General features: G+C 40.2%; 1 protein-coding gene across 1 annotated transcript in view; it reads left to right on the forward strand.

The window, feature by feature from the left end:
* The window catches only part of EFHC2 (EF-hand domain containing 2), a 58422-nt gene that overhangs the window by 21219 nt on the left and 12442 nt on the right, over nucleotides 1-24761 (forward strand). Inside the window, exons 4-11 of the mRNA XM_027881583.1 lie at nucleotides 235-458; nucleotides 2111-2365; nucleotides 3911-4021; nucleotides 4349-4487; nucleotides 13323-13488; nucleotides 14507-14649; nucleotides 18028-18224; nucleotides 22278-22411. Of these exons, the coding sequence (XP_027737384.1) occupies nucleotides 235-458; nucleotides 2111-2365; nucleotides 3911-4021; nucleotides 4349-4487; nucleotides 13323-13488; nucleotides 14507-14649; nucleotides 18028-18224; nucleotides 22278-22411 (1369 nt within the window). The remainder of the gene's footprint in view (nucleotides 1-234; nucleotides 459-2110; nucleotides 2366-3910; nucleotides 4022-4348; nucleotides 4488-13322; nucleotides 13489-14506; nucleotides 14650-18027; nucleotides 18225-22277; nucleotides 22412-24761) is intronic.

Genomic DNA, 24761 nt, shown 5'->3' on the forward strand with positions numbered 1-24761 from the left:
ATTAACTTCAGTGAAATACTGGAGCTTGAGGTTCCAGAAGACAATCAGTGTATTACTGTTAATAAAAGGATCCTCTTACCTAATAATTCTTTTGCTAAATGAAGAACAATTTTTGTTTGTCCCTTGTGGCTTTGTCTGTTTAGGTCCTATCAGTGTAGAAAACTAGCAAGTGTGTGGAGGGATCCTTAGAGCAAATAATATTTACTCTGTGAATTTATCCCAATTGCTTCACAGGAACTATTCTTCGCCGGCATCGGATTCCGCTTCCACCTCCTCATGAAGATCAGTTCTACACTATATATCATTTCAATATCAACATAGAAGTAAACTTTTATTCTAGAATATTTAAGATTGTAGATTGTGACCTGTATACAAAAAATTTCCTGAAGAAGATGGGAGTGAGAGTAAATCCTCCCGGAAGTCGTCCGGATGATCCGTACACCACAGAGCGACGACAGGTCAGAGGAGGCAGTAGTACTGAAAACTTGATATTGTTAATATGCATTATGTAAATTATTTCTTTAGAATGAATAGAGAACAGTTATTTAAAAAAAAAAATCCCAAGACAAAACTTGCTTTTGAAAATTCTGGCATGTGGCTCATTGTACTATATAATTAAATATAACCAGTTTTCTCCTGATGTGTTCAAACACCTTCTAAAACAGAACAAAATTGATAGGGAAAAATAAAATAAACCTTTCAGTATTAAACTGAAAAGAAAAAAAAGAGTGTGCCTATTCCATGTTCTACTTACAGATTTGCTTGAGTTAATTTAATGATAATAAACACTTTTAAAGTGTATAAAGAAAGATCTAATTGGAATTGTGGTTCAAGCACACCCATGGCTTCCTGCAGACTCTTCTGTTCTATTCATATGTCATCTTTCATCTCTACCCCACACCTTTTTAACAGCTCTTTGCATGTGTAGAGCAAATTCTTCTGCCATACAGAACCCAGAGCTCTGCAGTTTGAAGACTTTTGAGATTTTACTTGGAGTTCCCTCTTTTATAAGTATGTGGGGACACATATACACACACACACCTCCAAAAATCTCACTCACAGCTCCTACATGCTATGTGGATTCCCCTTTGCAGGATTTGGGGTCCTTTTTTTTTTTTTTTTCCCTGTGAATAGTAGTGGGAGTGATGTTTTCTGCAGGTAATAATGACAGTTTCTTTCAGTTCTGCTTTTCTTGATTAATATGAGTGCAGATGACACTTGACCTGAGTCTGTTGGGACAGTTGGCCCATGATATGCAGCCAGTTGTGACAGATCCCTCTGAAAACAGCAGATATTCCTGTGTCTGTTGCATTCAGCTTAATGCTCTTATTGAGAAAACTGCTGCAGGTCTTTGCAGCAAAAATGTAAAGTAACTATGGCTGAGATGTGTAGGACAATTTCCATGTCTCTGAGGCTCTCTCAGGCCAATGTGTTGGTTTATCTGCATTCTTGTTGCCAGCCTTTTTGCAGCATTTGTAATACATCTCCTGGTTGTGGTGACTCAAAGTGGCCATGGGTTACTTTTCTCTTGCTCAGGCTTTGTAGGTAACAGCTGTGAATATTAACACGTGCTGGGTTGTCTTGGTATTGTCAGACTGTCTCAGCATTATATAAAGTACTGCATAACCTGCTGAGATTTTATTTTATCTTAAGCAACAAGCAAACCAGTCAAGTATTGTGCATATTTGTGCCTAAAGAGAATGGAGAGGGGAATAAGATTTAAAAAATAAGAGCATCAGAAGACAAAAACTACTAAAATCTATGTCTTTGTGTTCCCAGTTGTTGAGGAATTACAGTAAAGTTATCTAGTGAATTCTGGCTGCCTTAGCTCTCACTTTCCTGTGCCTAATTTGTGGAAGGTAATTTTTTTTTTTTGGTTGCTCTGAACTGCTTTGAGTAAAATTAAATTGGTTTGCACCAGACTCCTGATAGGTGGCCTAGACTTAGTGGATACACTTCTTTGGTAATGCCATAAATGGTGTTTCATGTACTGTAACTGTGTGGTGTCATTTGAAAACCTTGAAACCCATGTTTTAAGGTTGGATAGTACCATCCTGTTTTTAAGAGCACATAATTAAAAATACATTTCTCCTAATTTTTCCTTTCCCAGAGGATTCTGGACACCACGAATCCATTGCACCCTTATGAACGCTTCGACACTTTGAAACAATTTCTGGAGTACGACGGACAAGTTTTGGGTTTTACCTGTGCCTGGAATGACCCAGAATGTCTGAATGATGGCCCACGAGAACTTGTTCTTCGTTATTATTTGGCTGATGATACAATTGATATAAGAGAAGTTTTGCCAGTCAACTCAGGCCGGGATGTAGTTCCACTTTTCCTCAAAAGAGATAAACTTCCAAAGGTGAGGAATGAAATTTTCAACGTCATTCAAGTTCTTCCACTAGTTAAGAAATGTTGAATGCCTTGTTTTGAAAATCCTGTACTAGGATTGCAATGATATTTAGAAAGTTTTTCAGAGTGTTACTCTTAATTGCATGATTTTGGATTTGCACATATTTTCATGTAGTAACTTTGTAAGTGATGGAAAAATGGCTCAAGGCTTGTCATGTTTAAACTAAGCCAGAGATGTCTTATGATTTTCTTTCTCCTATATTACTGTATTAAGGTAAATTTATTTTAATGAAACTCTGCAGTAATGGAAGTCCAGAAAAATAAATAATATTGATAAGCTCATGTAAAACTGAGGTAAATTCAGATTTGATCCATGACTTATATTTACAACCTTTGGAAAAGTCAGTTTTTGTTATTCCATAACAATTCCTCTTTGTAGCAAATCTAGTGTGATTTCTTAAAATTGAATTTCTAGATTTGGGACCTTAAGCAAAGCTATTCAAAATCAATAGGAATCTGTCAATAAGCTTTGTTGGGCATTGATCAGGTGCTTGTATGAGAAAGACTCCTCTCAGAGACATCTTCAAAGGGTTTGAGTCTTCTGTAACCTGTTATGATTATAAAATTAATGATCTGGATACGCTTCTGTATCACTCCAGACAGATCCTGATGACAGAATAACATCAGCCAACAGATGGAGTAACATACTGGGAATCTTCTCCTCTTTTCCTTCCAGCACTGATAATCTATTTGTGATGCCATAGATGTACGTGAGATTTTATAGTAAAAACCTAACAGCAAAATATTACGCTTTTCTCACCCTTGTGCATCCTGTATTCTGAGATGCTGATTCATCACTGGCTCTGTGTTATCAGACCCCTTCTACCACTGAAGTGCTTGTTGCAATTTTAAGGGCTGGCTTCTTCCTCTGGAAACTTTGAGAAGGGCAGCAGAGGAGATCAGTCAAAAGTTGGGGTGTCAGGGAAGGTGGTAAGACAAAATAACTCATTTTGATCCCCCTGAACCAGCAGTTAATTCATAATTAAAAAATTGTAACATACTGAGTTTGATATTACTGGGATAAATTACTACTGTATTTTGAAACTCACAGTAGAAACAAATAACAATTTTGCCAACATAATCAAGCTGACTTGAAGATCCTATGTGTGTGCAGTGGTTCAGACTAACCCTGAATGGTTCTTTGCATGTTTTTATAATTATTATCAATCAAAAAAATAGCCTTTAGAGCAGATGTTGACAATGATGTGGTGCTTCGGGTGTGCTGACCTTTGCTTTCTGTTTAATAAAAGAGACTTTGCCCTTGGATGCACAGTAAGATTCTGGATGCTGCCTCTGGAATATGTGCTGGCATTTGACATACACACTGGCTTCTAGGTTTGGTGGCGTAATCCTACCTTAGGATTTACTAAAAATTCTCCCAGGAAAATACTACAATAACAGTGAGCCTGTAGCAAACCTGCTAATCCTGAGGTACCAGAGTTCCCTTCCTTCACTCTCAACTGTGTTTCTGAAGAGCTGGTCCCTTCTCTTGCAGGATGCTCCCACTGCGATGTATCAGCCGGGCACAATCACCAATTACACTCTTCTCAACGTTTTGGGAAAGTCAGAAAGAAACAAAGGCTATTACATTCGGGACACTCTGCAGGTCAGATATTACTGAATGCCTCCAGCTGTTGAATATCTTCACAGTAGTTTTTGTAATTTCTGTGGTTGTTATCCTCTGCAACAAAGAGGGTTATTTATAGAACTGCTGCCGCTGGAGAGTAGCTCGAATGAAAACTACTCAGGTTTACTGTATGTTAATCCCTCGTTTGTGAAAGTGGAGCAGCTTAACATGGGGAGAAGTATAGTTGCAAATGGACTTCGAAGGTTATGTGTTAAATCACACTCACTAAATGACCTGGATTTTAAGGAAGGTCATGGGATTTTGGGATTTATGGATCTGCTGTACGAATGTTCCCTCTTTTATTAGACAGGAGCGGTGCGTCAGGAATTTTACAAAGACTGTGACTTGAAAATAGGGACAGTAATAAATGTTTGGGGAAGGAAGATAGTAATCTGTGACTGTGATGAGTTCACTAAAGAATATTACAGGAAAAAGTACGGAATTGGTAAGTAGTGATAATTATCCTTTCCTTATGAGCATTTTTATACTCCTGAGTTTGACAGAGCTGTCTTCAAATTTTATTACTGACAAAACATGCTCATTAGAACCTTTTGCAATAACAATCTGTTGTAGGCCATTAGCAGCAAAGCAGTAATTTTGCAGGTGATCCAGAAGAGCTTTCTTATGTGTTACTCCATTGAAAACTAACACGTAATGCACATGTTCTTTTCCTAAATGCCTCTGTTTTAAAAGGACAACGACAAAATAGTCATATGGATAGACTGCCATTTCTTCTTCTCTCCTTCCCTCTCCCATCCCAATAGCTGTGTTTGCAGTCAGAAAATAATAAAGAGCACGTAGTGAGCGGGTAAGTAGAATGAGCTCAATTATTCCCCATTTTACTATGTTTCATTATATATGGATGTCAGAATCCTCACATAATAAGATTTTCTGACGTGACAGTGCTAGTCTTATCACATTATTGGTTTTTACAATGCAGTTTTGTGTATTCTGGACCATTAGAGTATGTATCCTATGAAGTTTCAGTACTGAATTCTGGAAACATTTAGCAACTATGTCCATAATGGAAAAGCATTTTGGAAATGAATAGCAGTTTTCATTTATCTGTCTTTGAATGTCCTCAGTCAGACTTGCTAATGGTTCCATCATGGATATCTTCCTGCAAAAATGACTTCATTATTTTCTTGCAGTTTATTCATTCAATAAATGTAACTAAGAATCTGACTGTTCAGAGATGGTTGGAAGAATTCTATGGCTTTTCTCTGATATTGTGAAACAAAATACCTGAGCAGGCTATTTCTTTTACCTTAACTTGAGATGTGATAGAGTGCAGTATGTGGATCAGAACCTGTCTGCTGCATTGGGGAGAATTAAATGATATAGCACTGCCGTTCAAATACTAAATTTTTTAATTGGCAAAACATGTCTCATTAGGATTTTTTTAATAATACCTTTGCATGTTTGTAGCAAAATAAACCTGTTCTTGCACTAACCAGTGTGCGAGGAAGCCATGTTCAATAACCATAATATTATCTATAAGAATCTATAATAATAGGAGTCTTAACTCCAGAGATGCAAAACAGGGAATTCTTCCCTGAGAAGCAATATCCTCTGTCTGAGCAAAATATCCTGGAACAGTGAATAGGGATTTCCTACTCAGGGCAGGCAGTAACTGAAATGCAGCTGACCATCCTGCACCAAACAAGCAGTGCAACCAAGCATTAAACAAATGCCAAGTCCCTCCCTCTCCTCTAGTGCTGGCTGAGTAATTATTGGTGATGTCTCTGGATATTAAAGTTGGGTGGTTTGCAAGTTAGGAGGAGTCAGAAGTTGCTGATGTGCAGAATTCTATAGAACTGGGACTGTAGGTTATCTGGTCCATTCCCACTGTTCTGAGGCAGGGTGGTGCCTATACAGAGATGGTCACTGACAGGTGTTTGTGTGGCCTTTTATCAATATTCTCCAGTAGAGGAGATTTCTTTGTCTCCTGAGGTATCTTGTCCAAACCTCATAGTTAGAGATGCTGCTTAATAGCTACTCTAAAGCTTGTTTGTGTAAACTGACAGAGTACATTTTTTTATCTTACCTTTGTTGCACTGGAAGAACAAGTGCTTAGTATCCTCTTCCAATAACATATAACCTTGTACATATTTGAACACTATCCCAACACACCACCTTACCCCCTCCTGGGCCATTTTCTGCTATGGGAAACCTTTCAGTCTTTCTCCATAGTCCATTCTTTTATATCTGTGATAATTTTCTTTAGTGCTCTCTCCAGTTTCTCTGCTTCCTTGACACAAAACCCACAAAGCTGTTCTCTAGCTGAGACCTTTGGGAAATGGGAAGTGCTTTACACGTACCTTTAAGGATATATGATGGCAGAGACTCTGGCTAACAGGAGCAACCATCCATCTTGATACAATCTGTCTTGTTCACAGAAAATACACACTTTATTAGAGATAAGAGATTCACACACTTTGCTGTGAAATTCTTTTCCCAATCAGGATTAAAAAATTGCAGGTATAACTTTTTAACTTGAAGGGACCAGAATTAGAACCAGGGGAGGTTTTATCTTAGAATCAGGTTTTGAGAGAGAGTGATTGAGTGTCCGCCTTTTACTCTTGGTGAGTTACACATTTTGTTTGTGTCTGGTGGACGTGCAAGGTGCTCTCAGTGGGCTCAGTCCCACAAAGTGCTCGACATTCCGCCCCGATCCAATTAAACCCTGAAACGTACTTAATTGCAGTTCCAGTCCAGGGAGACCATTTACTTGAGTAAGCAAGCAGATAAATTAGTTCTTACCTCAAGGCACAGTACTCAGCACCTCATGGCATCAATCCAGATGTTTTGTTATTGTGTTTTCACATTACTCCCCTTCAATTTATCCTCTTCTGCCAAAACCATTAAAGAGGCTGGCATTTAGTTTTGACTTTGCAGTTTCGGCATAAGTTGCTTGCCCATGCAGTTTGCCCCTTAGGAGAATTAAGAGTAGTTTAGATTGTCTCTTGAAGATCATGATTATGATATCCTAAATATCTCCAGTGTGAACTTAACTCAGTTTTGAAACAGACTTACAGTAAAAACAGGTCTCAGCTGTTTGTTATACATGTCCTCTTATGTATAGAGCACATCATGGTAACAATCCATGCCATCCCTCCATGTTACTGCCACCTCTTATATTGTCCAAGTCTAGTTGCATTTCTCTCATCTCTTCTTGGCTGTAATGCTCAGAGGTGTCTGTCCTCTTCCTCTTAAAGGAGAATTTCTTGCCTGTTTTAATGTATTTGTGAAAAGCAGAGTTTTTCCATGGATAATCATAGCTAATGCCCTTCAATAGCAAGCTAGTGACATCACTGTAACTTAGAAGTGCTATGAATGCAGGAGAAAATGCATTAATGAGTGATATTACGTGTCCAGACTTGCTAGTGCAGCCTCAGAGGAGGACAAAAATATTCTATAGCCATGTAGGTGTTGTGGTCACCCTGCTGAAATGGGAAATAGACTGATGTGCCACGGGGGGAAGTTGATACTCGTCCTTCTCACTTAAGACAGCATCTTAGCACAGAGTTGAGTATAGAGTGTTCTTTCTTAAATAACAGATTACTCCTGAAGGAACAAAACCAGTAAAATCTGGTTTCCTACTGATCTTTCTTCGCTGTGCCGGCACCTCCCAAGCCTGTGTGTTCTGCCTTTCCACAGCACCCTGCAATCCCTCTCCTGTCCCATCTCTGCTCACCCTCCCACCCCCTCATTTCTCAGGCTCCTCTCTGACCCGCTGCCTGGGCAGAGCAGTGAGTGGGGTGATGGGCTGGACGGTCCATGTGTGCTGTTGGCCAGGCAGCTGCTGCTGTATAACAGCTGACTCCTCGCTCTCTCCTCAGCGGGGGCATTAAAGCCTGCTGCCAATTTTCACTAGACTCGTCAGAGGTCAGTGTGTCTGCTGTCCAACCTCTCCACTACACGTGGTGGAGGCTGAGCAGCAGCTTCTAAATATTCTTGTACACCTTTGGATGCCTTTTTTCCTCAGGTACTAGTCATGAAGTAAGACTCTGCAAATGGAGATTTACTTTGAATTAGGATAAACACTGTCATGTTTCAGCTGCATGGACAGTTCTGTCAGCAGTAAATTTTCTTTAATACTGCGTGTAAAAGTTGTGAAGATGGTTTTATTGCCTTCTTATTTTACTTCTTACCTCAGTTATGAAACAGACTTTCAACAAAACTGGGTCTCAACTATTTGTTATAAATGTCCTCTTATGTATAGAGAACAATATGTTAGCAGTGCCATCCATCCATGTTGTCGCCACCTCTTATGCTGTCCAAGTCCAGTGGGATTTCTCTCTCCTCTTCTTGGCTCAGAGGTGTCTACTCTTCCTCTGAAAGGAGAATTTCTTGCCTGCCTGCTATATACTGATATTCAGTATGGTTATCACTCTAATCCAAAGTATGTAGCACTTGACTCTTCCTTGAAATGTGGTCTTATCTAGCACATGAGGGTTTTCCTGCAGTTCTTTGATGAGGGCAGAAGGTAATCTTGCAATGTATACCAAAATCTTACAGTGTAGATTGAAACTGAGAGCTGACAAGCTCATTTCAGCTGGTTTAATGCTGCCTCTCTGGCAACAAATTCTTCTTGAGGAATTTAGTTTTTCTTACTAAGAAGGCTTTGCTATCTCTAAATTGTTTATTTGCTAAAGATGTGGCTGAAGTTGTTTTGTTTCATGCAGCTCCCAGTGCTTGTTCAAATCTCACTCAGGTTTAGGTGTCATGAGAAACTACAAGTATGCGGTACATGTTTGATATATGAGGTGAAATAAACCCCTACATACTGCAGGAAGAAAGAGTGAAACTATCAATGGGAAAAATACCTGTCTTGCTCTTTCTGGAAGTAGAACTTTGTAATTCTGGACTTTCAGTTTACTCTCTCTCCTCACTGTATATTCACGCTGAAAATGTTGCAACCTGGAAGAAGGGAGCATTGATTCCTTTTCCAGATTGGACAGAGGTAATTTTCTTAAGCAGCAGTGATCACCTTGAGAGGAATGCATTTTGTGTGTAAGTGCCTGCCTCATTCTGCCCTAATCCTGGGTGGCAGAGCAAAGATGAAATGAGTTTTGAGCTTAGGTAGCTATCTGTTCACAAGTTGCAGAAATGAGGTTTTGTTTGGTTTTATAAACTTTCTTTCTGAATTTCCTCACTCATAGGAGAGAATCTGAATACATAATCCTCTTTCTGAATTTCCTCACTCATAGGAGAGAATCTGAATACATAATCCTCTAAAATCCTGTAAAATATAGGTGGCACAAGGCTGGATGTTTGCACCTCTCTCCTTAGTGAATCTAAACAGGTGGGGTTTGGTCTGTTCTCCCAGGTAACAAGCAATAGGACAAGATGAAATGGCCTCAACTTGTGCCAAAGGAGGTTTACAGTGGGTATTAGAAACATTTATTGACTGAAAGGTTTGTCAAGCACTGGAACAGGCTGCCCAGGAGAGTGGTGGAGTAACCATCCCTGAAAGTGCTCAAAAAACAAGTGGCACTTAGGGTTTTGTGGTGGACCTGGCAGTGCTGGATTAGTGGCTGGACTCGATGATCTCAGAGGTCTACTCCAAAGCAGTGACTCTATGAGTGAAGCCAAGTCATTTTACTTCCTGTAAAGGGATGGGATGGGAATCAAAGGGCCGAACTTCTCTTTTGACTTCGTGTACTCCGCGCTTTTGTTGTGAGGAATTTATCATACCCTCTGTTGGCAACACACTATTCCTCCTAATTTGTAGTTTCCGTCTAGTTTGTAAATCAGATTTTCATCCACATGTGCGGAAGTACCTAAAAAGGGAAGTGCTTTAGCGTTCCTTATAAGTGAGTGTGAACGTGCAGACACTGTGACCGGCATGGAAACACGGGAGCTGCTTGTCCTCTGCTTCCAGCGGGCTCCGAGCACTTCTGGCAGGACCTGCGGCAACCGAGCAAAGAGAAGGGGTTCCTATCTGGTAAAATACTCTGCTACTTGTTGCGAAATTGAAAAAAATGACCGCCCGGGTTGAGATCAGCAGCATCGAGGCGCTGGGCACGCCGCCGTCCTGCTGCGCTGCCACTGGATGGCGCTGCGGGAGCGCGGGAGCCGCCGCCGGCCGCTCCTCCCGGTGCCGCTTTTCCCGGCGATGGAATGGGAATGCTGCGGGGAATCCCGCGTCGTACCTGTGGAGTTCAGTGCCTATTAGACATCGGGGTTTGCTTTCTGCCTCCGTCTATGCCGATTTACAGGCTGCTTGTTTGCGGTACCGAGAATTGCCTGTAATCAGGGCTTCACTCTGGCGTTGTGAAGAGGTGGTGTTTTGGTAACAAGCGGTATGTTGAAAGTAGGGAATCTCACAAAGTTTAATGGGAATCTCATGGGATTAATAAGGTTTAATAAGATCAAGTGCAAGGTGCTGCACCTGTGTTGGAGCAGCCCTGGTATAAACTCAGGCTGGGGAACGAGCAGGTGGAGAGCAGCTTTGGTGAGAAGGATTTGGGGATGCCAGTGGATGAGAGGCTGGACGTGACCCAGCCATGTGCAGCTGCAGCTCTGAATTCAACCGTGTCCTGGGCTGCATCAAAAACCCACACCAGCAGGTCAAGGAAGGTGATTCTGCCCCTCTGCTCTGCTCAGGTGGACCCCACCTGGAATGCTGCATCCAGCTCTGGGGTCCCAGCATAGAAATGACATCATCCTGTTGGAGTGAGTCCAGAAGAGACCACGAAGATGATCAGAGAGATGGAGCACCTCTCTTATAAGGAAAGGCTGAGAAAATTTGGTTTGTTCAGCCTGGAAAAGAGAAGTCTTCAGGATGAACTAATTGTGGCCTTCCAGTACCTGAAAGCAGCCTACAAGAAAGACGGGGAGAGACTATTTCCAATGGCATGTAATGACAGGACAAGGGGTAATGACTTCAAACAGAAAGCAAGTAGGTTTAGGGTAGTTATTAGGAGGAAATTCTTTGCTGTGCGAGTGCTGAGGCACTGGAACAGGTCGCCCAGAGAAGCTGTGGATGCCCCATCCCTGGAAGTGTTCAAGGCCACACTGGATGGGCTCTAAACAACCTGGTCTAGTGGAAAGTGTCCCTGAACTGGGGACTAAGGTTCCTTCCAACCCAAAACCATTCCATGATTCTATGATTTTGGTGTGTGTCTACACCTTTCATGGTGAAGATGACTCTAAACATTTCTGAATGGACTTTTATTTTGCATGTGGGCTTGTGTTTTATGGAGAAAAATCCTGGTGTGATTCTGCAGAACCCCTTTTTGACTGATTCAGATGAAAGTATCAGCTTTTTGAGTCAGACTGTGTTCTTCTGAGGCAAAGGCCAAAGGAGATCTCATTGTATTTTCAAGTTAAAGAAAAACTCTAACATCTGAACACTTGCTTTATTTTTCAACTCACAGTGCTGCAAGTCAGATCTTAAGTGTTGTGCTTTGATCTTCTAATATAGCCATGTTTAAAATATTTTAATCACAAACCAGTTCAGTGTTCCAAGTGACAGGAGTTTTGTTATTCTCCTCTATTTGCACTAAAACTCATGCTACAAGTTTTTCATCTTCCCTCTGTTCTGGATAGAAAAGTTAAGTTTTAAAGAAGAAAAGCCTTTATTTCATGGGATCTGCTGGTCGCTTGTATCGCTCTTTGCACCCTGGGCTGTGATTTGTGATCCATCTTCTTCCAGTTTGTCTTTCACTTACTAGCCCAACCAACTCTCCCTCTCCAGCCCACCCCGGTGTGAGGTGATGCTATTCCACATGGACAATGCTGTGCTGGTTGACTCTGACCTCTTATTGCACCTGTGCTGGTGCAGAAAGGGCTCTGCTGGTTGTGGGGGGCAGCAGGCTGGGCTTGAGGCCACAGCAAAGAGGGCCAGCTGGAACCTGGGATGCCCAGAAATTGAGGAAACTGCTCATTCCTGTCTGCTCGGTGCTCGTGAACCCAGTCAAGGTACTGTATCCCATTTTGGGTCTACCATGCCAGGAAAGACAGAAATCGGCCAGGGTGAGTTCAGGGCAGACCCTGGGACAGTCAGGGCTGAGGAACACTTGGAGAGCAAGGTTTGCTCAGTCCAGTAAGGGACTTTTGCCCACCCAGGGAGAGGTGCTGAGACCAGGCAGCTTGACCCTTCTCCGGGGGACATGGCAGGAGGCACCAGACAACAGGCCTAAGTGGAAATAAGAGTGTCAGAGCTGGATATCAGGAAAAACTTTGTTACCTGTGGCAGACTGTGCAGGCTCTGCCCTTGGGGGGTTTTGAGCCCCAACTGGACAGAGCCCTGGGCAGCCTGGTCTGCCCTGGGGCTGCCCTTGTGCTGAGCAGGAGACCACCTGAGGTCCCGTCCACCGTGAATGACCCTGTTTTCCCGTGGCTGAGGTCTTCATTTTCCTCAGGTGTGCCCGTTTACTTTTCCCCACATACATAAGTTACTTTTTTTAACTCTTACCTTTTTCATTTTTCATTAATCTCATTTAAGCAGCTGACTGTGTTGCTGTTCAGTTTTATGTGAACCCCTCTGGAAGCTGGGAGCTGTCCTGCAGTGGAAGGGCAGTGCTGGGGTGCAACAAGGGGCCAAATTGTACAACAAGATTTTCACCAAGTGAGGAATAAGGAGGGTCAGGAGAGCAGCACTTTTAGGAGCAACCTCTGTGGGAATGGAGTGCAGGTCCCTGACCAGACATGCCTCTGCTGAGGCAGGAGAGCTCCTGCTGCGTATCTGGGATTGTCATTGATCACTGCGGGGAAAGACTTGAGGCTGGGGAAAATGAGGAAAAACAAAGCTTCCAAAATTGTGGATATAATGAGATGTGGACTGAAGCTATTGGCTTCAATGTACCAAAGACTTCTTATATGCTTTAAATAATGAATAACATTTCACTTATTTATGTATTTATTTTCCTTTGGCCAAAAGCACAGGGCAGGAAACTCATAAGCCAATTATTTACTTAATCATGTTGTCTCAAAGGATAAAGCTGAAAAATTAATTTAGAATTTTTAATTTACTATTTTATCCTGTTTTGAAACTATATTTTCTTTCTTTTTGCCTGTGTATCTTAATGATATTTTTCAAACATTTTAAGATTATAGATGAAATCCTGAAACCCTTGAAGAAACAATAATTTTGCTATCGGCTCAATGGAGTCTTTTTCTACCCTGTAACAGTAGGAGGGATCCTGGTCTGACTTTGATCAGTGCTCTGTTACACAAATAGGCTAATAAGCATTCATATTGGAAGTTTAAATGCTTAGTAGAATGGCTTCATCACAGCAGTAATGAGTAAGTCTTGCTGTCTTTGTTGTAGAGGATTTCACCCCAGTTCAGTTTAAGACTCCACCACCTCCAGAACCAGAAAAACCTGTTCCCCCTTATAATGGATTTGGTTCTGAAGAGGATTCTCTGAACTCCTGTAAGAAGCTGCTTCCCCAGGCTCCCCAAAAAGATTACAGGAAATTCCTGCTGAAAGACAGGTATTTTGTGGGAAAAATAATTTCAACTTTTTAAATTATGTATTTTTGTGAAGGAGATAAATGCTATGTAGGAATGGAATTTTTTTCAGCAAAATATGCAACTCATCAGGCTTTCAAGGGACAGGTGCATGAGGGCTGGATTAGTGAGTGGTACTTCAATTTACGGCAAACTCTGCAAAATTTGTCTTTGGAGAAGGTAAATACTCTAACCTTCTCATCCTTTACCTTCTTTCCTCTCCTGTCTTTTCTGCAAGTTTGATGGAAGTCTTAGTGCAGGTATTAGTCACAAATTTTGTATGATCCAGCAGTCCAACACAGATTTGGTTTTGTGTTTGCTTTTCTGAAACTTACTTTTTTTGGCTGCTGATTTTACTCTAGCACTTTTAATGCTGTAACCCTTTACTTTTCATTATGAATTGGTTTGTCAGGCAGCAGTTGTTGAAGCCTAGCAAGAAGAGCAAAGTCTTGTGCTGAAGATTCACCTGTAAAACCCCTGTAAAAGAGGAAAGCTGTTAGAAGAACTCTTGGGAATGTATTCATAGTGCATATACAGGCACTGCAAATTATTTAAAACCCAATCACTTAACAATTATCCAACCAGTAATATCAACTGGTGGACCTGAATTTGTGGAGATAATCCCAATATGAATTGCTACTCAGAATTTGATTTGAAAATATTCATACCTAAGTGTGTTCTTCCTTCATAAATTTTCTGGAAAGAAACTTGGAGCTTGAGTTGCAACTGAACTTGAATACAAATTCATTCCAGACTTGTGGCAGAGAAATAATTTTCCCCTGAAAATTATTCCTTTCTATCTGGCTGACTCCAGCTGGTTCTGTTAATTTAAGCTGAAAATGGTTTTTGATGAAGTCATGAATCTTATGCCATTTCCCTTCTTGGTCCAGGAATAACACAGTTAATGTGTGTTACAAAACTCAGGAGAAGGCATCTCTTTGGGGTGAAAACTTTTCTCATGCTCTGTTTTTGATTTCTTGCCTTTTCCTTTGCCTGTTTCAGGTATGGCATGGAAAGTAACACCCTGCGCTTCGGTGCAAAATTCATCACGGAAAGTACTATTGACAAGGATCGGAAATTCATTATTTCCTACTTCCTGAGTGATGACACCATCTCAGTTTTTGAATATACAGAGCGGAATACAGGTAAGATGTGGTAGTGCCTCCGATCAGCCCCAGTTTCCCTGCTCATTTGGTTAGAGTTTCCACTAAACATTGTGGCCACACTCATCATTAGCAGAAGTAGGGATGTGGATTTTTAAATGCCATGGGAATTACATCACCAGGTCTACTGCATTGTCTTGCATAGCTGTGTGTCGCAGTAATTCATGTTCTTCCTCACTCAGAATTACACTGTTCATTGCATGACAGTACTTCACGATATCCCTTGGAAACTGCAAATTTAATTAATTAGAACTTTTATTACATTTTAATTTGAAAATCTGGCCTTTAAGCACTTGCTTTTGTTGTGGATAGCATACAAGAATTGTATTGTAACTGATGATAAATAGAGACAGGAAATATAAGACATCAAGAATGAAAGACTAAATCCTTTGTTTTGCAAAATCATGTTATGAAACCTCCACAGCATCCATTGTATAGAAGCAGCTCATGAAAGCAAAACAGCTGTGATACTTTTTAACATACTTTATCATTAATCACGGAGTGTTGAGCATGTAAAGAGTGAAGATTGCTCTGTGCTAGAGTCTGTGATTGTGTGTAATACTGAACTGAATCCCAAGAGCCAGACTGCCTGTGTTTAAGTGACAAATGCTTTGTTACTTCTCAGTTGCTTGATCCTGTTGCTGGAGCTTGGTTGCCAAATGTTGTTGTGGTTAAATTCTTTTGACCACCGTGGCTGCCTCCAACTGAGAATATGAAAGGTTTTGTGATTTTCAAGTATCTTTTTATTTCCTTGAAGTGTCTTGTGCACGGATGGAAGGACACAGCGCTGGGAAGGATGTCAGGAAGTTCATTCTGTAACTCAGAGAGAGAGGGAAGCTTTGGCTAAGAATGATCCTGTTGGAGAGATTCGTGTGTTCCTGAGCCCACAAAAAAGGAGCCCACAAAACTTGTGCAGGAACAGTTTCAGAGCAGTTAACATCCAGAAGGGCTCTCATATGAGTGGGATTTTTGGCAAGGTCTGGGTTTTTTCAATTCAGAAAACCTCTGATGGCATCTCTGCTTGTATCCAACTATATTATGAATGTATATATAGGAACATCACCCCCAATTAAATTACAAGCAGTTCTCTGATAAGTGTTTTGAAAATGTGTAGAGTACCTGCCTAGGGCTTCACTGGGCATTCCCAGTTTGTCCTGCTTCACTACAACATCAAGTTTTAGCACTCCTTATGGCAGCAGTGCCATGTCATCATTATTTTACTTGTTTCCTGCCATCCAGTGGCCTGTAATTTATGCAACTTCTTTTGTTGCAGCTAAATACATGTACACTTAATTACATATTGTGTAATGCTGAGTTGAAGAGAGAGGATAAGGAGTAGAGATGGGGTGGAGAAGGTACAGCAGGAGTTGGAAAGAGGCCTGGGACTGCAGAAGTTTCTTTGTTCCCACCTTCCTTCTTTTTTTTCTTCTTCCTTTCTCCTCTCTCACAATCCCTCCCTCATTTTAGTCATGTTTGAAGGAAAAGTGAGTTTCTTCAATGTTAAGAATGACAAAGCTTTGCAGAAGTCAGATAAGAGTGGGTAAGGAAAAGGAGTAAGGCATGGAAAATAACAACCTGACCATCCCTTTTGTGCACAGGTTCAGAGGTTTTGCCTTTTTATTTACATGAACTGGTGCAAATTGGCAAGTAATACTTTGGATCTCTGAATTCCTAAGATGGAAGTAACAAGTTAAGTTGCTCTTAGTTATCTAAGTTTAGCAACCTGAAGGTTGCAGAGAAGTAGTTCACACTGTTAGTAACGCTGTGAAACTCTATGAAATCCACAGGACATCTTAAAGCACTTCTTGAAATGGGGGTCAAAGCATGAGAACTTTGGCTCCCCATGCAGAAAATCACATCCCCTTTTTTGCTCAGTGTAAGACCCAGCCAACAGCTGTACAAATACCTGCAAACTCTGATCTGATTTTTATGGTAGAGGGTCTTTCGTCGTGGTGTTTATTTTGTGCTTTGAGCCTGGCTCTTGTAGATTTCCATCAAAACTCCTTATCAGGTTTCAGTGCAAAATCTCTTAACTTAATGAGGTATTTTCAGTCATTTTTCTTTATACCACTTGTAGTGTACTAACCTATAACATTTAAAAAAACAATTACGGGACAGAAGTATTAGATAAGTTTCCAATTAAAGTGCACAATTGCAATAAATAGAAAAGTGAGAGTGAAGGTCCAGTGTTATAGAGAAACATTAAATAATAAAAATAATTGCCAGGGTTATATAACCTAAAATTTTGTATTTGTTTTAATAGCTGGGTGAAAAGGAATACGTTAAGAGTTGTTTTTTGATTCAAGCTAGATCTGACCACTACCATAGTGTATTTTTTTTCTCTTTTGCTTTTTTTGTGCTAATAAAGCAATTAAGACAGACATTTGCTCCAAACTCTGGTTTAAAAAGTGGTTTGGGTTTCACATTCGTTTGTGCCTATAAAAGGCACTTTATTACACTGTTCATCAGCCTTTTGTTGGACTTGCATCACTACTTGATATTAAGGTGTCATTAAATGTTACTGAAGTGTGCTTTTGGCTCTTGGCTTGGTAGCTCAAGTATCACCAGGAAACAAACCTCAGAGTTGTTGTAGGGCACATATCCTAGTGAAACCAAACATAGGACAGAAGTTTTAGTATCTTACCTACCCTTGAGTGCCACGTACAGTTTCTAGTGACACAAACAAAATCATTATAGTGTTTAAACAACTCATGTGACATACCCACCTCACAAAGGAAAGAGCAGATCACAACTAAATTGCATTGGCAGAACAGTGTATGGGAGACAGAGACATGTCACTCCTATGTTTTTAAAAAAATTCAAAAGCCCTTAAAAAAAAAAAAAAAAGTTAAAATCCACAATCTTTAGACAGAGCTCTCTGAAGCTGTGGGTTTTCTTCCCTTCTCTTGCTTTTAACAGTTTGGGGATAATTGCCTGCATCTCACTTTTTGCATCTTGTGTTTATCAAGGGTCAGTTCCAAGGCTGTCAACAGGGTTATGGGAAAGATTTGAAGAGGCACATTTCTGTCCCATTTTAAAGAAAACAAAAACAGGGAAGGTGTTTGGCAGGCATTCAAATGAGACGTGTCACAGAATATGCACAATGTAACTGTTGCTGTGGGCACTGGCAGAGACAGTCCTTTTAGCAAGGGGAGGGAGGGGAGGAGACAGAGTGTTATGAGACAAGAAACTGAAGCACAAAACCTGGTATTTAAATACAAATCATCTGTTTTCAGGTGTCTTTTAGTTGGTGGTTTGGGGCTTTTCTTATGTGTTTTTTTTTTGTTGTTGTTGTTTGTAAGTTTGTTTGGTTTTGGTAAGTAAAGCCATAATTAATTATTTTAAATTCTATTCCCACAGGGATACCTGGTGGGAGGTTCTTGGAAAGAGGTCGCATTAAGAAGCCTGGGCAGGAGCTCTTTAAGAGTGAGCTGTCTGAATACTACAAGGCTCGTGATCTGTTTGTTGGAGCCAGAGTTTGTTTCCATGGCCACAGCTTTCTTTTGGTGGATGCTGATGAGTACACGTTCAGCTACATGGAGAAGAATGCAAATGAGGTGAAGCAGGCTCTTGTTGCTTTCTATTATCTTTAGGGGCCATGATTTAGCTGTACATTTTTCTGAATTAATTGTACCCGGTTTCCTCACCCAAAGTTCACAGCCCAGTGCTCTGTGCCTAGCAATGGTTTTAGGAGATGCCAGCCAAGGAGTGCATGCAATTCTGGCCACTCTTTACTCTCCATTCCCCTCTCCTTTCTCAGAATCCATTTATAGTCTATTAGGGGCTGTTAGAAGGAATATCCCTGCCTATTCCTTCTTGAGACTGTTTCTAGACCTCTTGTCCCCGAGTTGATGTAACCTTGGTTGAACCTCCAGATACTGTGTAGCTTCCACAGCTTTCTGTGGCAGCAGGTTGAAAAGTTCAGTGCCTGCTATGAAAAACAAGTATCTGATAAAAGAAGTACTTTTTATCTGTTTTAAAGCAACCTCCCACTAGTTTCAATGCCGGGTTTGGAGTGTGGTAAAGAACCCTGTTCACCTTACGCACCACCTTCATAATTTTGTAAATCTAGGACATTCTTCCCCCTCAGCCTAATGCTGCACAGTTTTTTAGTCTGTACTTGCAAAGTAACTGTGACTGGAACAGTACACAGTACTTGAGATGTGAGCACATCCAGTTTAGACTTACTGATGAGGCTGTTTTACTTCTTGATTGGATTTTTTGGGTTTGTACTTATTTTTCTGCCAAAACATTTCCCCTGGAATATTAGAAATTCATATCACAGTCAGAAATTCAGACTTGAAGTGTGTACTGGGTTTGGTGTTGCCTTCAGAGGGGACAGCAATAATAAACTGAGAGCTGGGGTGCTTCTGCTGATGTATATTTTATCAGAATAGTGCAATTTCTTTGTAAATTATTGGGAATTAGCACCACCTGCCTTCCCTGGAATAACGAGGAAGATCTGCAAAGTGCTTGTGGATGGAAAATACTAAGGCTGCTAAATGTTTCCTTACTGCTGGACAGTTTCTCCTCCTAGTAGAATCAAAACCAAAGCTATCCTCCAAAACACAGCACATTATTAGATTGCAAATGTTCTTTGGAACTGTTGTTTGCATTGATTATCTTGGATCCAACAGATAAAGTCTTATTTTTCCAGACTAAATGGTTGGACATTATCAAAATAAAACCTGAAAAATAGGAAGAGGCAACATTGGAAATACTTCATTAAAGTGAATTTTGAAGCATTCTTTGCACAATTAAGATTTTAAAGTGGCTAATAGAACAAAAAAAGGTTGATTCTCTCAGTGACAGCTGTTTTATTAACATCCTTTGATTAGAGCTCCAGAAGTAAGGACACACCTTGTTTGCCTCAGTTCATCAGGGGATTACATGCTCAAATCACAACAACTTCAGCAATTATAAGAGAAGAACAGAGCTGCAAGATAGTTTAAAGAAGGGGAAACAGTTTAAAGATCACTACTTTTCAGTTGTTTCTAACATTCAAAAATACAATTTTCCTTCTGAATAGACAGAGGTTTTCTTTCAGCAGGACACAGCAGTACGATTTCTGAAAACTGGTGAAAGAAATCCATGTGGGATGTTATTCTTCTGGAAATTGCCATTTTGACCCTGGTTCCATAGTCATGTGGTGATTTGGATGAAATTTTGATTGGTAATCATGGAATAGGTGGATATTGAAAATTTGTTAGACACCATATGAAATATTTGGAAAGTTTCAATTTTCTGCTTCAGAATTGTACTTACTGTATTGTTTTTAAGTAGAGAAAAATGACCAAGTCTTATAATTTTGACTACTGCTGTACTGAAAATAACTTTAAAGGTCTGACTCAGAACTTTTCAGCACTTCTTTTCCAATTTGAGGGAAAAAAAGAATTATTTAGAATTAGATTTGCTTGCAAAACAGACCACATGTGTTGTGCACAGTCCTACTGATATTATCCAGGTTTTTGAGGGACTGTTTCAATCAAGGCATCACTGTGCCTCTCTGGATGGGAATTCAACATCTCTGAAACAGTCTGAATTTTTCCAGCTTTGCTGCCTACTGCAGCACAAACATGGAAGTGGATTTTACTCCAGGTGAATCCAGCATGATGACCTCTGACTTAGGCAAGACAATCAAACAAAACTAGACTGTGACTATATGCTGACATGTCAGCAGTTACATGAGAAGAGGGAAAGTGGGTAAAGTTTTTGCCGTGCTACTCAGACACTCAGTGTCTATGTAGGTGTTTGGAATATGTAGTTTAGAAAAAGAGATGTAAAAGCAGCTGTTTTGATAATGTAGAGAAGACAGAACGGTTTAAATACTCTGCTTATTGATTCCTTCTGCTCAGTCTTTTCTCGGTGCCTGTTCCTTGCTTTGTTAGCAAAAAGCTTTGCCCTCGTGGCCAGTAACATCCTGGGGAGGGGATTGGAAATTTTGCTGCCTCTAAAAGTCTTTGATTGCTGGTCCAGCTGTTCTACACCACAGCCTTGCATGGCCTTGCCTGCCAGGACTGCACCTGGAGCTTTGGCAGAGGTGGAAATTGTCTTCTCTAAATCTGAGAAAACCCTGCAACCACTGATGTATTGATTAAACTGGGATCAATTTGTACTGCTCTGGCAGTGTCATAGGATCTTTAAATCCTCCTTTCTAGATTGCTTTAGACTGACACAAAGCTACAGACACACTTCAGGATAATTGGGAGCGAGGCGCAATTCCTGTGTCCTGGTCCTTAGTGTGACTCATACCAAATTTCAAATAATTGCTAGTTAAAATGACATTGCTTTCTGGAATAAATGGGAGAAATCTATTTTCAGACAATTCATTGTGCATTTTAAATTAGGTAGAGCATGACAGATGTAAAGACATCTCAGATAATCATACTTGAACTCAACCCCAATTTAATGACTAAATACTTACATGTTAAAAAATGAGTTTAGCAAATAAACCCTTGTTAGAGCACTAATACAACAATCTGAACATAGGGTGAAAGCCTTGGGCTCCAGTTCTGTTTAATTTGAGGTCAAATTTATTTTAATGGCCTATTTAGAAAGAAATAAGCATTTAATCACTCTTATACACAACAGGAAAAATTGGTTCCTAACAAATTTCCAATCTGCTAATTCTGAGTATGTAAGACAATGTGGTCCCATATGAAGGAGACTATCTGTTGGAACATTTCATTGGAGCCAGTGGTGAAAAGATTAACTTACTGAGATTTATTACTAGAGAATTCAGTAAGGTGCACCACCATGAAATGAGGACCAGGTTTTTAGAACTGTACCTTAAATGTTTTTGCTTCTGCTTTAACAGTGCAATGTTTGAGGCAAAAGTGGATGTCCTTTTATGTGGCTGGCATAGACTTTCTGAGAGTGCATGATCTGATGATTTTTGTTTAATTGTTTATGTTCCTGGTAGGAAGCAATTTTTTTTTTTTCAGTAGCAAGCTTCCCTCCAAACTTAACTCAGCACTGATTTATGCATTTGAAGTGAGAAAAGGAAGAAACTAATAACACTAAGCAGTTCAGTATTGCCCTACGTCTTGACATCATGCATGGTTGGTTGCAGAATGCTTGTTATAGAATGGCTTGGGTTGGAAGGGACCTTAAAGATCATCTTATTCCAATGCCTTTGCCATGGGCGGGGGCACCATCTGCCAGAACAGGTTGCTCAGAGGCCCATCCAACCTGGCCTGAAACACTTCCAGGGATGGGGCAGCCGTAACCTCTCTGGGCAACCTGTGCCAGGGCCTTACCACTCTCACAGTAAGGAATTTTTTTTCCTAATACCTAATCTAAACCTGTTCTCTTTCAGTGTGGAGCCATTCCCCCTTGTCCTGTCACTACATGCTCTTGTAAAAAGTCCCTCTCCATCTTTCTTTTAGGCTCCCTTCAGGTACTTGTCCCCAGCACTGTCCTCCATCTGCTCATCCCCCAGCCTGGACTGATACCAGGGATTGCCCTGACCCAGGTGCAGCACCTTGTGCTTGGTCCTGTTAAACCTCCTGAGATTCCCATGGCCCGCTTCTCCAGCTTGGCCAGGTCCCTCTGGATGGCATCCCATCCTTCAGGTGTTTCTAATCTCTGTCTTGCTCTCCTCTCCTAAGTTCCCTGTGGCTGATATTGGTGCCCTCCTCATGAAACTGAAGGACAAGACGGAATCTCGTTCCAAAGAAATCCGAAAGACATTTGCTACTACTGACCCTGAGCAAACCAATGTCATTGACTATGGCACTTTCAGGTAAGACAGTGGATTGGGGGTTTTAATATTTAGTGAAGGCACATTCCCCCAAAAATGTATTGAGCGTGACTGTTTTTTCGTGCTTTCCATTTTTTAGCTTACAAGTGGCACAGATTTGTTTTGCATTTACTTGGAGATTGTGAAAAGAAAGTGAAAAAAATAACAAAAAAAAAAAGAAATGTGATAGTTTCGAGTAAGCTGAAAAGCACAACTGAAAATCTGTCTGCTTTTTATGGAGCTGGCACGAGGTGTTGTGAAGAAGACACAAGTCAGCAGTGATATCTACACTGAAATATAAAGAAAACTTCATCCTAAGAGTCTAACAAATTCATTAGTAGTTTTGAAATTAGAGGAGGAATGTCTGTGTTGCCTCCCAAAGACAAAGTTATTTGGGTTTTGAATCACTGATGAAGAAAAGAGTCTTGATGGAACCAAGGTGTATTGAGATTACAGGAGGCAGTGGTAGGCATGTTTAAAAAAGACTGGAAAGCAGTAGTGAGAGCAATAATTAATACTTGCATAGTAATTTCAACATAGATAGAGGGAACAGGAATTGTGCTGAACTGTGGCAATGATCCAGATATGGCAATGGGCAAATGTATAGATACTTGAAAAAAGGAAATCATGCTCAAATATAAGTTTATCCCACAGCCAGAATACTTAAACATATGAGCTGTGTTGGGTAAAGTTAATTACATGGAACAGAGGAGAAAATCCTTCTTAAAAGAATTTGGTTTTCACAGAAGTAGTACCCTGTGTATTTAGGAAGCGTTGTAATGACTAAAGCATACAAGTAGATGTATATTGCTTGGAATGTCATCCCCACAAGGAATGTTAAACAAGGCAGAAATTGCTTCAGAAGTATCTCAGAAAATTCTTCCAGTAGCTCGAAGTAAAAGTAGCGAGAAATTAAAACAAGCGGCTATTTAGAAATGAAAAATAAGTGGTTAATAGGTAAGATTTAAACTAAGAGAGGCCACAGTGATTGGCAGCTTCTGGTCAAAATATTTCTGAACTCTGATATTTTACTCAAACAGAAGCAAGAGTTTGAATTGTTAATTGCACTAAGAGGGGAAAATGTTATTACTAGAGTAAGAAGGGAAGAAAATTGAAAGATAATGTCTATCTGGAGAAAGTTTTCAGTGCTTGGAAAAGGGTTTTAATTTATGTACAAGTAGCTATTTAAAATCAAGTAATTATGGCTCTAATTGAAATGTTGAAATAATTATCTGCAAAACTTTGTCCACACACGAAGAGCAGGTCAAAGGTTTGGAACGGTTGCATGAGGAAGTCAGAGAAGCACACTTTTGGAAGTGATGATTGTGCTTTAAAATAGCAGGGAAAGCTTTTTGTTGTATCAGGAAGAGACTCAGTTGGGTGTAAATTTAATCATGGACATATTCTGTGCAGCTGTGAACAGCCCAGCTGTTTAATTTAGAGTGGGGCAGTTCTGTGGCATGGAGAGAGATGTGTCTAATTATGTGGTATTGAGGGACTTGGCTTCAGCAACACAAAATGGAGCAGCCCTCTTGGTAACAAGAGAGCTGAGGAACCCACATAATAAAAGTTTTCTTGGCCTCAATACTCACCTGGGCCAGTCTGAACACCCACTAATGGGCTACATCCCTCCTGCAGAGGGAACACAGGGGATCTAACAGGAAACATGCATCTTATTTTAGGATGAAAAAAGTATTTTTTATGACAAAGATGACAAAGACAAGAACACTTCTTCGCATCTATGAAAAGTCAAAGATATTTTTCTGTGAATAGAATATGTACTTTTCTTTCATTTTTTGTTGTGTACATCACTGTTTATTTTTAATCTGCTGTGGCATCTGATGATTGTAAATAACTACAAATGATTATTTTTAGTACAGGCAATTATCTTTGTGACAACTTCAATGATAATCCTCTTTTCTTATCCTAAATACAGCTAAAGCTTCACTGTACTCTGAATTTGGCTGTTCAGATTTCTTCTTTTCTACCTATGTAATTTTATATGAGCTGTGTTTAAAAATACACCTGGAATTTTGATGAAGTGAAGCAGAATTGTCCAAATCCACGGTAATAAATATCCAGAAAATAAATATATGGTGTACACTGAAGCCACTCCTTAAGCTATCATTAAAACTATTGAAAGCTTTGTTAAAAAGAGAACAAAGAATAATTAAAACTCAGAATCCTGTGAATCACACATCCCTCTCCAGTCTGTTTTTTCCCATCAGCTACTGGCAAGACTGTTTGCTGTTACAGACAAAGAGCCATATGGGTCTAACAAAGATGCCTATCTTCAATTCAGCTTGAGAAGCAGCTCCCTTAAGCAGTTAATTATTATTTCTACTTTCTGTAA

The sequence above is a fragment of the Empidonax traillii genome, unplaced genomic scaffold, assembly GCF_003031625.1.
Source record: "Empidonax traillii isolate 1590-97213 ecotype Southwest subspecies unplaced genomic scaffold, ASM303162v1 scaffold1:size7828297, whole genome shotgun sequence".
NCBI lineage: Eukaryota > Metazoa > Chordata > Aves > Passeriformes > Tyrannidae > Empidonax > Empidonax traillii.